General features: G+C 38.7%; 2 protein-coding genes across 2 annotated transcripts; both read left to right on the forward strand.

The window, feature by feature from the left end:
• The first annotated feature begins 339 nt into the window (after positions 1-339).
• On the forward strand, positions 340-8,905 carry ndufs2 (NADH:ubiquinone oxidoreductase core subunit S2). The gene is made up of 14 exons (XM_084344370.1): positions 340-468; positions 1,484-1,587; positions 2,172-2,362; positions 3,484-3,604; positions 4,043-4,155; positions 4,722-4,796; positions 4,947-5,024; positions 5,140-5,225; positions 5,379-5,498; positions 7,113-7,242; positions 7,625-7,720; positions 7,989-8,072; positions 8,496-8,553; positions 8,689-8,905. Exons 1-14 carry the CDS (start codon positions 362-364, stop codon positions 8,724-8,726), a joined length of 1,401 nt encoding a protein of 466 aa, XP_084200496.1. The 5' UTR covers positions 340-361; the 3' UTR covers positions 8,727-8,905.
• A 151-nt stretch (positions 8,906-9,056) lies between these two features.
• fcer1g (Fc epsilon receptor IgFc epsilon receptor Ig) lies at positions 9,057-15,503 on the forward strand. Its single transcript, XM_084344371.1, has 5 exons — positions 9,057-9,350; positions 13,332-13,423; positions 14,055-14,108; positions 14,998-15,021; positions 15,125-15,503. The coding sequence occupies exons 1-5, from the start codon at positions 9,287-9,289 to the stop codon at positions 15,176-15,178; spliced, it is 288 nt and encodes a 95-aa protein (XP_084200497.1). The 5' UTR covers positions 9,057-9,286; the 3' UTR covers positions 15,179-15,503.
• Positions 15,504-15,992: the final 489 nt, after the last annotated feature.

A 15,992-nucleotide genomic window follows, 5' to 3' on the forward strand; every position in this document is an offset into this window, starting at 1 on the left:
CTGTATGAGTTCAGGGTCTTTTCAAGATAAAAGTAGGGATTCAATTTTCAATAAAAAGAATACATCAAAATAATGTTTTTTTTCTGTTTTCAATAGTTTACTTCACCATGTTGTTCACCTGCTTTGAAGATTGTGATCCATATTACGAATAATTCCTATATTTATCTTATACGTTTACATATATATTTTCTAATGTACTAAAAAGTCATTTAAAAACAAAACACTGCACACAAGCCAGTGAGTGTGGTGATCCATCATACCGATAGGGGGCAGACGCACACGTTGTTCACGTAATATGACTGTAAAAAACAGAAGAATATTCGCCTCTACGTCATTGGCTAGAGGTTGTCCAACAGCCAAGATGGCGGCCACGATGTTGAGGTCGCTTACCAAACTAGGACGTCCTTCAACAAAATTAATTTTAAGCAATAATTTGCTGAGCCCTGGCTGTACTGTCCTGCAAAACAGGTAAGCTAACAAAAAGACAAAACGCGACGCTTCGTGTGACCATTACATCACTAGCCGTATTAGGTTGAGCTCCACATAAACATGCACACAGAAAAGCTAACGCTAGCTAAATGCCAAAAAAGCCGACAGTCTCTTCAGTATAATTCGAGTCTTCTGAAACAATCTGTGCTTTGTTTCTGAATGATAGACGTCTTGACAAAACGCATACAACTATTAATGATGTAGCAATGTCATTAAATCCTTCGTTCATTGCAGGATAGATTAGCTACCCTGCTGTCCAGTCGTTAACGTTACCTAAGCTGTAATTTTAGCCAGCGTGTGTCAGTGTTTACCATACTGGGTTTATTCATCTTTTGTGCTCTGAGTGAACAGTTATAAACAAAACTGAGCATTGTCTGGTTAAACAGCTGGAAATTAACGCACAGCCAGGCGTAATCAGTGTCTCTTTGGAGCTATTCTAGCTAAATTTGGTATGTTACATATAAATGCCACATAAGTTAAGAAGGCATATCTATTATTAACTACTTACAGTCAATAATAACAACTTATAGTTCTTTGAAATTGTCTTTGTCCCTTCATGTCAAGTCAAGGAGACTTAAAAATGTGGGTTTGTTATTGACGTGTTTTACCGCAGGAGATCCACAGTTACTCGAGTTGATCTTTCTTAATATTGCCATGCTTTGCGATGTTGCAGTAATTAGCATTAATAAATAACAGCATTTCTTATCCCAGTAGGACCTAAATCAATCCTCTGCATGTTTACTTCATCAGCCACATCTGATTATCACTTGTCAGGTTGGCAAGCTTTATGTAGGCCAGATCATCATCCTCTCCAAATGTCAGCCTAAACAAAATGAGATTAAAGCCTCTCAGGCAACATGCAAGGAGCCTGAGAGGTGGCACCGACCTAATCGTATTGTTGCAGCTACTCAATGGTCTGCGTTGGCTAGAATCTGAAGGCCTGCTCACACAGCTTTACCTCATGTGAGGAATATTTTTGTTGTCTTTTTCGCAGGCAGAAACAATGGCAGCCAGATGTGGAGTGGACAGAGCAGTTTGCCGGGGCAGTGATGTATCCCACTGCCATGAATGAGAAATGGGTTCCACCCCCCTGGAATGGTACCATTCTCACACACACAGCCTTACTTTTATGAAGGATTCTTTCTCTCTACTGCCGGTCCTTTTTAAAAAAGCCTTTATTTATTGTAAAGGAAAGGAAATTTTTAAATGCCAAGTCAGTGTAAAGTTGGCAAAATTCTAATATATTTATGAATACGACAAATCCGACTTTGTCAGGGCTACAAAAAATAAAGTGCTTGAGGGTCTGCCACAATATGTGACCAAACATTGACAACTAATTTACACAGCACACTGGACTTAATATCTGGGTGTTTGCTCATACATTGGGCAGGTCATTCTATGGGTTTATAGTTACTGGTCATAATAAGAGATGCATTAAACATAAACATTGTTCCAAGTCAGACCTATTTGTTTGGATCTGGTCTGTGGTGCCAGAATGAGTCACATTTGTTCACTCGGCAGTGGATAATTCTTCACTTCACTTCACAATTAATAATTAGAAATGTCAACAGCAGCTACGCTTGCGATTTTATTTTTTGGAAAATCACATCCTGAAGCCTTACTCAGCTTTTACTCTAAACGGTTTAATTTACCTGACCCTCTCCTGTATTGTCCTCCTGCAGACAAAGATCCTCCTGCAGAGAAGGATGTGTCCAACCTGACCATCAACTTTGGTCCCCAGCATCCTGCCGCTCACGGCGTGCTGCGTCTAGTTCTGGAGCTCAGCGGAGAGTCCGTCAAGAAATGTGACCCTCATATTGGCCTGCTTCACCGCGGCACAGAGAAACTCATTGAATACAAGACCTACCTGCAGGTATTATTATTATTATTATTATTATTATTATTATTATTATAATATCTGTAAATAATGTTTCTTTATTCTTTAATTCATATTTATTAAGTAGTGACATGTAGAGGTGTGGAAATTTCTCGATTGTAAGATGCATCGCAGTGCGGAAGTGGAAGATTTTCCATAGACCGAGAGAGAGCATAATCAAGAGTTTGCAGCTTAAGTTGATTGTTGATGAAGTTGTAAAGTTGCGTTGTCACTTTGCTCTCATGCTTTGAATTGTTGGCAGACATTGGGCTAACGCTTTATTAAAGGGAGGCAGATGTCAGCAGCGACTAATTTTAAAAAAAACGCACCCCAGGATTTTGAATGTGGCTATCTGGGCATGTGTCGGACTTTTGGAACTTGCTGGGAAACCCGAACTGGACGAAACACGCACTGTGTGTAACTTCTGACACACAACAATCACTTACCACGTTAGCCGTTTTCAACTGAAGCTAACATCTGCAGCCATATCAGCCAAGGTTTGGGGAAGCACTGTCAACTGTACCGTTAAACTCTGAGAGAGAGGTCTTGCAGCAGGGTCATGTCTGTGATGTTGCCACATTCAGAGTGTGCCCTGTCTCAGTGATGCTATGTGAAAATGTTTTTGGAGATGTATAGATTTTTTTTTGTTTCTGTGATGTTTATGTACTGAGGTGGGTCACACAAATACTGGTATTGAAAACATGCAGCTTTTATATTGGAGACTGTTGTCTGATGAATGAATGGCTCTCTACTGCATAGAGGTTGTAAAATCAGGAAGTGTAGAATCAGTGGCGCTCTTCTCTGTTTTGACCAGGTTAAGAAACGGAGCTGTTGTGGTGTAGTCAAAGGACAGAGCAGTAAATTACAACACAACATCTTACAGAATACTGTTTATTGTGTTTGACACAAGAACATACTGTGGAGAATGAACAGTAAATGAGCTGGATTTAATGTGTAAAAACTAGGTGGTTGAAGTGAATGCCTCACCCCCTCAATTGAAAATGACTAAATTAAACTGTTGTCAGAAAATAATGTAAAGGGACCTTTATCTGGCATTGCATCATTCATGGAAATCCCTTGCCCAGTAAGCTTCAGTTCCTCTTCTTTTTATACAACAGGCTCTGCCCTACTTTGACCGTCTGGACTATGTTTCCATGATGTGCAACGAACAGGCCTACTCTTTGGCTGTGGAGAAGCTGCTCAACATCAAAGCTCCACTCCGTGCTGAGTGGATCAGAGGTACACATCAGAAATGTTCAGGGTGTCTTCAAATCCTTAAAAGGCCTTCTGATTTTTTTAATATATATATTTGTTTAGAGATGTTAATGATTCGCCAGTGATGGCAGGGCTCCCTGTAACATGTCATTTTGATGTACTGTACATATGGAATTACATAGGGCTGTTCTATGATACTGAATTTAAATAGTTTTTTAGGGTGAGACAGTGTGCCAACTACTCAGAATATCAGCTGTGTTGCAGGTGTCAGTTACTATTGGCTGCACCTAATAATGGTCTGTAGAATATCAAAAAGTAGTTAAAGATGTCTATTTAAATATCCCAGTTTACCACAAAGTAAAAATGTGAATCATCACATTTGAGCAGCTGGAACCAATGGAATATTTGTTACATGTTGATTTTTTCATCACAGCTTTAAATGGTCGTATGTTGTGTTTGCAGTTCTGTACGGGGAGCTGACTCGCATCCTTAACCACATCATGGCCATCACCACGCACGCACTTGACATTGGCGCCATGACCCCCTTCTTCTGGATGTTTGAGGAGAGAGAGAAGGTCAGGAATGCCACTGCATGATATCATGTCAAGTCCTTAATGAAGGAGACTAGCCCAGAGTAAATAATAGAAACCTCTCAGTATAATACAGTTCAAACAGTTTACAGAGGTGTTGAATCCTGTCCAGAACATTCCAGCCTTTGAGAAGGTCGCATTTATTTCATGGCTGTTGTATTAGGCTACATTAGCCGTAGCTAATAAACTGGCGCCGGTTAAAGTTGTGTCACTAATCTTCAGGGTACTGAACAGGAACTGACGTGCATTAGAAGACTGTGTGAAACATTTATACTAAAATATTCAGTGGAAAAGTTGTTGTAGGTTTTCTCTGAGCTAGCTTTTTGCTGACACAACTACTTTGACTCCCAGTGATGAAAACAACTTCCAGAATCAGTTTGCCATCAGATTAAAGGCACTCAAACACCCTGTAAAGTGAGAAAAGGACAGAGACACTTGGAATATTTATTCAGTCCCGAAAACAAGACACAGAGCACTAACCCTCGAGTCATTTATCATTTAAATGTTGACTGCTGAAGTCTGCTAACGGTGGGATCCTTGTTTCCTCTCAGATGTTTGAGTTTTATGAACGAGTGTCCGGGGCCAGAATGCACGCTGCATACGTCAGACCTGGTGGTGTTCATCAGGTGAGAGACTTCAATAAACAATGCTCTTCTTGTCTCTGAAGAGCAGCAAGAAAGATGTATCAAGCCTTGACATGTAGATCACTCATCAGTCCGTTTATGATAAAAATGAGCACGATAGATAGAGTGTTAATGATCTTATATGTGTTGCAGGATATGCCCCTTGGCCTGATGGACGACATCTATGAATGGTGCAAGAATTTCTCCATTAGAATCGATGAAGTAGAAGAGGTGAATGACTAAGAACTATAGTTGTTTTAAAGTTTAAAGCTCTCAAGATAAAACAGAATAAGGATGTGTTGAAATCTATCTGAATGTTCAATTCTGGTGTTTCCCCTCTATGCAGATGTTGACCAACAATCGCATCTGGAAGAATCGTACTGTTGACATCGGGGTGGTCACTTCTGAGGAAGCCCTCAACTACGGCTTCAGGTAACCCGCTATTGAAAATGAAAGGACCCCTATTTTTATGACATTCATAAATAATTTAGCGCCACCACAATCATGGAGAGTCTTCAGCTAGTAATATTAAACATGTGGCAGAAATGTTTACAAACTGTTATATCTATCACTTCTCTCTTCCAGTGGAGTGATGCTGCGAGGGTCGGGCATCAAGTGGGACCTGAGAAAGTCTCAGCCATACGACAAGTACGACGAAGTGGAGTTTGACGTCCCTATTGGAATCAGGGGAGACTGCTATGACAGGTACAAGACTAGCAAATGGGTGTAGTTATTATTTAAAGATGCCTTTAGTTCCATTTTGTTTCTGTGCATCTCCTTTTTCTACCTCAAGTCATGGGCCCATTTCTCCAAATTTAGAACATGCAAGCTGCGACTTGTGAAATGACATAATTTCCTCCTTTGACATGTGTAACTATTGGAAGGAAAGACCAATACGTGCAAACCGTGCACAGGCGTGTGAGAAAGACTGAAAGACTTGAGTGAGCTGTGATATCTTTGGGTTGTGGACATAGACGTGTAAGGTGGGCTTGGGCTTGAGGAAACACTGATCTACCCTTTTCACCGTTTTCTGACATTTTAGAGACCAAACAACTCATCTATATCTAACTAATTATATATCTACAAATAATCATTGGTTGCAACCCTACCTAGTTTTCAGCGACTGACAAAGATATCGTGATTGTTGATTGCAAGTGTGAGGTTGGGCACCCTTAATGTGCATCATACTGAGGTAATTTGTTTTCTCAAATCGAATACAACAACAAGAGTTTATCATTAAATTAGAAAATGGATCGTTGTGGTGCTTGGCTGATTGAAGCAAAATACAATTATAAATGAATGTGGCACTTCAAGTCATCATCTTACCACTGCTGATTTATTACATATTAAACACATTATTTAGACATTGAACACTCTTGTGAAAAATACAATATTTGATTTGCAGTGGTTTTATAAAAGCTGCATCGAACTAACATACAATTCGGCAGCGAGTATCCCAAATCATTTAAACACTGAACATTGAATGTGGCACTATGTCTAGAAAGGCTTTTATGGCATTACAGTACAACCATATGTAAATAAATCATAGTTCATATGGAGACTCAGCTGGTAGTGTGAGTTCATGCTGCTGGTTTGAGCTTTTTATTGAAGCAGAATTGGCAGCGTCTTCTGTCCAGCACAGTACACTTTGTCTTCATCATACAGTCTGAGAAATAAATCAGATTGAGCTGTCGGTGCTGAATTCAGTCCAATAATCAAAAGATCTTTGGTCAGAGTGGAAACATGACTGTCTCTGTTTCAAAGGACGGGCACACAGTTTGTATTCTGTTTGCGTGATATATCTGTCACCAACGATCTTTACAGAATGTCTTGGCTCATGGCTGATTTCAGGGTTTGGACGGGCATTTTGAAAGTTTGTGGATTGAGGAAACTATAAAGGCCTTGAAACTAGACATGAATAGATAGGGGTCAATGGAAGTGCTGATGTGTTTAATCTCTGCAAGAATACAAGTCACTTGGCGTGAGTTAATGGGTTATGTTCCTTTGAGTCTCCCCCACCACAGCACAACTGAAAAATGTCCACACATTCAAGCCTCTCTCTCTTTTTAATTCTCTGAGCTTTTCACAAGCCTGCTTGTTCTCATTATAAAAATCTCAGTGTTCTAACAATAATTAACCTTGATCCGAGTCTCATGCTGTGCCATATTGGGTCCTTGAATTTGAAGGAATTGGGCCTCGAAAGTCCTTTGAAAAAGTCCTTGAAAATGATGTTTAAGAAGATGTGGTAACCCTGTGGTTTTCTGATACAGTGTTATCAGTATCTGTAACTTACTGCTATTATCTGTACGTGTGGTCCAGATATCTGTGCAGAGTGGAGGAGATGAGGCAGTCCCTGAGGATCATGCACCAGGCGCTCAACAAGATGCCAGAAGGAGAGATTAAGGTGGATGATGCCAAGGTTGCCCCACCCAAAAGGTCTGAGATGAAGGTGAGCCGAGTGGAGAGCCTTCGTCTTTTCCTCTCAGTCTGTCAGACGGCGTTCGAAAGCCTGCAGGATATTAAATCTTTAAAAATTTCATATTTCCTGTCTGGGTTTTCCCCTGCACTTTATCACTTCTGTGTTTTAATTAAATTTTAGTGGTGTCACTAATTTGTCTTCGCACTACATTCTTTATATAATGAGGCCAGTTCCGCTGTAAAATGCACTTTAATTTGGCCCCCTCGGGGCTTGAGATCACCTCTAGGTCACCTTTCTGTCACAGTTTCACATTACAGTCAACCTACGCACATTCAACTCCCTCTAACTCTTGTGTGCATCGTTATCAAAACGGTGCCCGAGACATATCATGTTTTTGTGCTTCTCATCCTAGACGTCCATGGAGTCTCTGATCCACCACTTTAAACTGTACACAGAGGGCTACCAGGTCCCCCCAGGGGCCACATACACAGCTGTGGAGGCACCCAAGGTGAGACCACTCATAATGTTCATAATATTTGGGAAAATTCTGTATAATTCTGACTAGACCCATAAAGTAAATAATCTGTAGATGCCCTCACAGTTTAACATGTTAACCTAACAAACAAAAGTGTCACTTTGTACGACTCTGTAGTTCTTTAGTATACAGTAGGTTTTTTTTTATTCCTAATTAACTGGTAAGCTTTTGTAGTCCTCTAGGGACTTGTGATGTAATATGCTTACTTGGGTGTATTTGTGTGTCTGTGTGTCGCTTGCAGGGAGAGTTTGGTGTTTATTTGGTATCAGATGGCTCCAGCAGACCCTATCGCTGCAAGATCAAAGCTCCTGGATTCGCTCACTTGGTGCGCACTTAAAACTTCACAAGACACTGTGAAATATTAAACACAGCGGGTATCAATTATTCAGCACAGTTAACGGCTTGTCCTCAAGGCTGCTTTTACTTTATTAAGGACGTTTTATAAAGTACTATAGAACCATTTTTAAAAGCGTACAGAACCCTCCCCCCTCTCTCTCTACTTCCTGCTCATCTCTTAGCTCATGGGTACATGAAGTGTTGTTTAACGTAGTCAGTTGAATTCGGTCTTCTAGGCTAAAAATGTCTTTTAAAGTTGCATAAACAAACTATTAGAGTAGTTAGTACATTAACTTCAGGCTATAATCTCATGAATTATGAATATTCACTTTTATAAGAGCTCATCTGCCCTGAATAGTAGTTGCTGGTCTTCATTTATGTGTTGTGTTGATAAATGTTTTCTTCTTTCTAGGCTGGTCTGGATAAAATGGCCAAAGGACACATGCTGGCTGATGTTGTGGCCATTATTGGTAAGAAAGCGATTATTTTTAAGAATCAAGCTTCAGAAAAAAGAAAAGTATCTCCTCAGTGAATCTTGTAAAGATGCAAATGTAAGCTTTTGTATGAAGTTTACTGAACCTCTTCTTCTTTTTCTTCTTCTTCAGGTACACAGGACATAGTGTTTGGCGAGGTTGACCGCTAACGTGATGCTACTTATGCGAACGTTCCCGAAGAGGAGAATTCATTGTTTCCTCCCCACATCTGTTAGTCAGGTTCTCTTCCTGTTCACCATTCGCTGTAGTGAGGCTTTGACAGATGACTCTGCTTATAATCAATGATGTACAATGTCCAAATAAACCTATTAAATATTTTATGACTGAACAGAGCAGTAGCATGTTGTTTTTCACTGTCACATTGGTGTAGAGTGATTTATAAGACCAGAAACTCTTTTCCTTTTCAAATACATCATTTCCTTGACTTGTCTGAAAACATGAGCCAAAATCAAGTTTGAATGCTGGCAGCAGAGACCAGAGCTTCGATTGTATGTCCTTCCTCTGGTTTGGTGTTAGAAGGGGAGTGGTCTGATGAGATCTGAGAAAAATGGACTTAGAGCTCAGACCACAACTTCCCCTCTTGGCTGTGAAGTAAGCAGCATCGAGTGTTTTATCAGAGCACAGAGGGAAAAAAAACACCCACAATTCGCCGTGTTTGCTGTTTGCTGGTCGCTTAAGGAGCCCAGTTAAGTGTTGAGCCTGTTTTACCATGGTCGTGTGTGGCAGGAGCCTGTTACTGATGGCGAATCTGTGGGTGAATTTTGGGAGTGCTGGTGAGTTGTAACATTAAATTGGCCAAACTTAAAGTTGTTTATTTTCTCTAGGTTCTGTTCTAGTGCTTTTTAATTTAGGATAAGAAAAAGAAATAATCTAAATGAGATACGGTAGGACTGAACGAAAACTGCGCTGTTAAGTTAAAAAAGTTCATCAGAGTGAAGTTTTTTCGATTAGATTAAACACTTTTTCTCTGTAGAACTCACCCAGACCAAATTAATTGTTGAAAATACTACTTCTTGATCTTGGCAGAGGGTTACAGGTTTATTCAGCGTGTTGTCGTTTTCTGACTCTTGGCCTCATTGCTGTCAGTGTAGGCAGCCGAAATGTAGTCACCACATAGGAGTTCCTGTGAAAAGAGAAGCTGACCCCGTCAGCTCTTGTTTGTGGCAAAAGACGCTGTGGCTGCCGTGCATTGCCACTTCTTTAACTACCGCTCTTGTTAAACCAGTTCTCTCACACCCTGCTTCAGACAAATAAGTTCAGTTTATTCGATTAGTGTCAGGTTTGTTTTTACTGTATTCATTAGTATATATACAGGATAAAGTAAACAAATTTACAACTTTCAGTTCATTTTAATGTTAACTATAGTCATAAATTCAGCCTTCAAATTCAGTTATCAAAAATTTAAACTAGTAACAAGGGCATTTTAATGACCAATCATTTAAGTCATTTTTTAAAGCAAAAATGCTAATATTTAAAGGTTTCTGCATCTCAAATGTATATAATAATATACTTACTAAATAATTTAGGTTTTGGAATAATGACCCCTGACATTTCAACGACATCTCGTTGCGGTCCAGGGAAATGTCATTGGCATTTTCCACTTTTTTCTGAAGTTTTCTAAACAAAATTCTGAATCTACTAAGAAACAATCGTATTATAATGTAAATGTTGCAGCCATGAAGAGCTCCAATAATAAAACTCAGACTGGATCGCTCTGTGTGTAAGAGATGTTACACCTTAGAATTTTCTGTTTTAAATGCAAACCACATCCAATACGGCCTACTTTTAGAATCTGTTGTCTACAGCGCAAGGCAAAGTTACAGCCAAATAGTGCGTACAATTTTAAAAGCGTAAACACCTAGAAAAGATGGTGTTGGTGACGCCCTCCACATCTTGTCTGCTGGCCCTCGTCTAAGAGGCATATTATATTTTACAGGTCTAAATTTAATATAATATACCTTTTAATGCAATACATAGAACTGCACACAGACACAGCCGACTGTCTAAAATCGGTATTTTAATCACCAAAGTGCATGGACATCCACTTGTGAGCCTCCATTAGTTATACATATGAGTGCAGCTCAAACTGATTAATGGGTTGGGACAAATTCTGGCCTATTAGTCACACTTAAAGATCACGCTATCAGTTATTTTAGGTGGGGTAGGAGTCTTTGCAGTTTCCTTTAAAAACCAAGCTACATGTGAGTTGCGGAAACCAGAGGAGATGTTAATGCAGATAACAGACCACGTCTCTGGCGCTCAGGCAGTAGAAACATGTACAGCTGAGAAGAGGATTTCTAAACTGTATTTAACATGGCTTCACTTGACTCTACAGGATAATTATCCATCCATAACCCACAAGACAAACATGTTCAACAATATCATTTCTATATCAAGTGTAACATAAAGCACATAGGCAAGGGTTTTTCCAAATTGTAGTCATTGTAAATGTCTGTTACTCTGTAAAGGAGACATTATTTGGAAGTGATTCTTTATAAGGGAAGCAATCATGTGGTCACAGATTTCAGAAATTTCCTTGAATTTGTTGTGTTACATCTGCTGTCTGTGGATTTCATCATAGAGAAGTTATTGTTTCCATTGTAAGAAGAAAAACTTTAGAGTTTTATACATTAGTTCATTTATAGTTCCTGTATGAACTGCTTTTTCTTCCCAATTAATTGGTGGTGCTCAAAAATCTCTGGGTCAAGTTGAATGGCTCAGCTGACCAAATCACATTTATATTCTATACAAATCTAATTTGCTAATATTTAAAAATGTGTCAAGCAAATGTACATGTATCTTTATTGATACATTTTATTGGAGAAAATCATTTGGAGAGAAATTACTCTCTATAATTGTAATGCGGAGTTAAGTCAAGTTGTGCTTTTAAAAGACGTGTTCTTCTTTTTATTAAATTTCAATTTAATTTTGATTTCTTTTTTTAAAATGTAATTAAAATTGAAGGTCAGTTAAGGAAGTCCGACACTTAAGAACTCTTATTGGCCAGCATTACTGTCGGGTAGCGTGAGAAAGTGCTTCTCTTTCCACCCTATCAGAGCGTCATACTTCTCTCTGTGTTGGATTGCCCTAAATTATTTTCTGCGTGGCACAGTGGCTGTGTATTTCCAAATTAAAGAGAAGTAACTTTAAAGAAGTCGTTAACAAAGCAGAAGAAAAAGAAATTGTTAGATGGAAGACACATTAGTGTCAAAAAAGTAACATGTAGAAGCCCACAGGGGAAAAAACTGAATAACTGGATGATAATTTTATAGCTTTGATTAGTGGTCCACTTTTAACCTGATGGTCTGAAGACTGAAACATTTTATTCAGATTTACATTCACATTACATTAATTATGATCATTTTATGCATCAATTGCTTCGCAAATTATAATGAGTCAATTAAAAGGAAGGGTGGAAAAGGAAATCGAAGACATGTATAAATCTACAGTCCAAAGTAGTTATCTTTACAGCAGCAAAAATAAAATATTTTTACATTATACTGTACATTCTCAAACAACCATTCACTATAGCGGCTGACCTACAGCCAATATATTCCAAAAATGCTGAATTGTAATTCCTCCGATGTGTAAACCTGAAATATTTTTGTTGTTGATTTATCTTAATTAAGGCTTTGAATATTACAACGTGTATGGTGTATGACGAGCATGTTGCGTACCACCAATTCCTCTTGCTGCGATCCAGTAGATCCAGTGGTTAGGCCTGGTGGAGGGGACTCACAGGTGAAGTCAGTTTAGCTTCACTGGAGAGAGGTTACAATTTTTTAGCTTTAGTGTTCTGTATCATGTTATAAATATCTGATTAATCTAGACTGGATACGGTAGACTTGGAGAGACAGTCATATCATGACTGCCTTTTCTGGTTCTTCAACAAAACTAAACTTCTAAAACTGTTGAAAGAATATGGTTGCATGAACAATTAAGTTGATAAAAAAAATTAAACAACAGGAATAGAAAAGCAATCATCTGTAAAAGCTTGTCAATCTCCATGTGATCATACTACGACAATTATATGCCCCAAATAGTTATTTTAATTAAATGATATCTTATTCTCTCATGCACCACGTATGAGAGCCCTGCATGTACTTATTTAAAGCCCGAGCTTCACCTCCAGCTGTCTCTTTATCCCCCGCAAGTCAGGCTCCTCTATGTGCACGTGTAAGATCAGTCAATGAGTAATGTCTCAGTGAGAGTCCGGAAGTGAGATACGTGATATGAAAGTGTTCGTCGTGTGTCCCCGACCGTAGTAATTCTATGTAATTTTACTGATTCCTTTTTAATTTTCCCATGTATCTTTATATCAAAGTAATGTTTGAAATGGCGTGAAGTGTAACACCCCACAAATATTTCTCCATGAACTGACTAATCACTATTTAAGATAATACATAGTTTGCTCTGCACTTTTGCTTCCTGATGTAATGGCAGTTGTTGCTGATCATTTCTCAATCTAAAGTGTTGACACTGTTAGTTTCTCAAATTACACTGAAACAGCCCCATCATCACCCCATCATCACACAGCAATGATCGTCACATTAGACTTGTGAAATGGGAGTCAACAAACGGTTGTCCCTTTCTGCTTTGCCCTAACAGCAATGAGAAGCACCAGATAAATTGCAGGTTAAATTTATGAAATAATGAAGCAACTTAAGGGAGACAAACAATTCATGAGTCTTACAAGTTGATGTGCTGTTATTATGTTTTTGCTCCAAACAAAGTGTTCTCTCGTGTTTCCTCAGCTGCTCTTGCAGAGCCAGAGATCTGTTATGTGCTGGATGGTATCCTGTTCCTGTACGGCATCATACTGACAGCTCTCTACTGTAGAATTAAGGTTTGCATGCTACATATTTGCCTCACCAGAAACATACATGGTCAAGAACTGAACATAAATAAATAAATGTATATCAAAGATGTATCACACATTATGTATACAGTATATTGCACTATATGCAGAAAATACTCTTTTTAATTGGAACTGAACCTTTTATTTTGCATTGTCTGATGAAAGATACGATGTAGTATCATTGAATGTCACCTGGTACATTATTGATCTCCTGGTGAAAACTATGGTGTCATCTGCAAAACAAAGCATGCCGCACATTCAGGAACAGAGAAAAGAGTTAGACATCTAAAATTTTACTAGACTCCATTTATATAATCTACTGATGTACTTTAGATTTGACTTGGTGATATTCCTCTGCTCCATGTACTGCACATTTGAAAAAAGTGTGTGTAGTGGACGGCTTTCACCATAATGGAATATTTAACATTTGCCCCAAAAATACAACTTAAATGACAATCAGCTTGTTTGCTTTTTACATGTGACAATTAATGCTCCAAGAGCATGAAGTTCAATCTTCACTAATGTACCAGCATATTCTTATGGCCAGTAACCTGAGCTGGAAAGTTAACTAAAATACAAGGTGAAATTAAAACTACAGTAAAACTTGTGTCTTTTACAGATCTACAATGCTAAGGAGGCTCAGGTTGAGGCTGGGAAGGTAAAGGCCAAGCAGGTAAGATTAAACATACACAGCACGCCTATGACCGAAATAATTACGTGACATGTAGTCTAAAATGCATGTGAAGGGGTTAGCAGAGACACAAACAATTGCAAACGCTTGACCACAGCACAAACCGGAGTTTCAGTGAACAAACCAATCAAGATAGAGCTCATCTTGTGGCTAGAATATTCTCACTAGTCAGCTCAGACCTCAATGGACAAACACGATAGTAAAAGCACAGACCCAATGTTTTTTTTATCAGCTGCCCAGTAGTGGCAGCTGTCTGTGGCGGGTTAAACTATTTTGACGGCTCTGCTCTGAAAAGTTTCGATTTCCTGAAACCACCACAATGCCATCACACCAACCAGCCGTCACATGACAGACCAATGAAAAGCCCCTGTTGCTTTCCTTGGCACTGCCTGCCACCAAATTGCTCACAAGCCCCTTTAATTGCTCATTTTAAATGACTTGATTGAATGAACATAGCAGCTTTGACAACATCTTTCTTGTTTGTCAGTCATGATCGTGGTATGCATGCTCCAAGATTTGAAACTAACTTGCTAAGCATGCAGACATAGAGTTTTTCCTTTCATTACAAGAGCCCTCAACCTGCTGATTTACTGCTTTGCCATTTTTAGTCTATTATTTCCTATTAGCGGCCGCAAACTACGCACAGCCCAACCCACTGTGGAACACATAATCTCACACTCTCAACTGTACAGACCTGGTGGCTTGCTGGCTTGCAGCACTTCTCATACAGCTTCTCCTTTCCTTCCTCTTTCATATATGAACCCTGTTGCAGCCATTTACCAAGGAAGACACATTTGTTAGAAATAAGTCACAATGTGTGTTTTCATTCAGTTGTACCATTTCTAATGTTGTTCTTTTCTACCTCTGACAGAGTGCGGAAGAGAGCATCTATACTGTGAGTATTGATGCTGTGAATGATGTCAGAATATTGCTTAAATGATAAATGACAGTAGTGTAGTCTGATTTTTTTTCTCTTTGCTCCTCTGTTTTCCTCTCAGGGTCTGACTCCTCACGCCCAGGACACATACGAAACTATTGGCATGAAGAAGTAACGTGACGAGCGAAAGTACAAAACAGATTTCCTTTTTTTTTGTATTTAAATATTGCATGTCTTTCACTGCTTTTATTTTAAGAGATTTCGAGACTGTGTGCGCCAGTGTTCATTTCCCCTTTGCTCTTGTATAATTTATGGGAAGTTAAGAAGGACAAGACAGAAACAGGGAAGTCTCAAAAATGCTCACCCTTGTTGGTATAAGGTACTCGATCTGTTCTGTTGCACATATTTAATTGTTATGCAGACATATTTTGATACCTGTGTTGCTTCACAGACATTTTATATTGTTATACATAGGCTTTAAATAAAAGATGAAATATGTATTACATTTCTTGTGTATAGCTGAATTCAGTGCCTGGCTGCTAACAGGCACTGACCCCCTGCAACAGTCTATCCACTCTCTTCCGCTTTCAGGCCCTTTGAATGATGTTAATCTTTTTATATAGGAAGACTGTAAAAAGTCCTATGGAATCAACTTATCTTTTCTCATTTACTCATTTATTTCAAGTTGATTAAACCTAAAAATTCCATTTTTTTGTAGTACCACTTCAGAATATATAAGCTACAAGTTCTTCTAACTTGACATGTTTTGAATTGAAATGATCAGTTGGATGAGTGAACTGTACAAATTTTAATCAATTCATTAAAATCTGTTTCGAAAGAAACATGATCACCATATCAGCAGACTTCCCAGCATACATTGTTCAAGAGTTAAAACTCTTCTTAGACCCTTCTTTTTCAGTGTTTGAATAAAACATAGGATGGAAACTTGTTGTGTGTCTTTAATACATATTGAGATAATATTGTTTGCT

The sequence above is a fragment of the Pagrus pagrus genome, assembly GCF_965226575.1.
Source record: "Pagrus pagrus genome assembly, chromosome: 22".
Lineage (NCBI taxonomy): Eukaryota > Metazoa > Chordata > Actinopteri > Spariformes > Sparidae > Pagrus > Pagrus pagrus.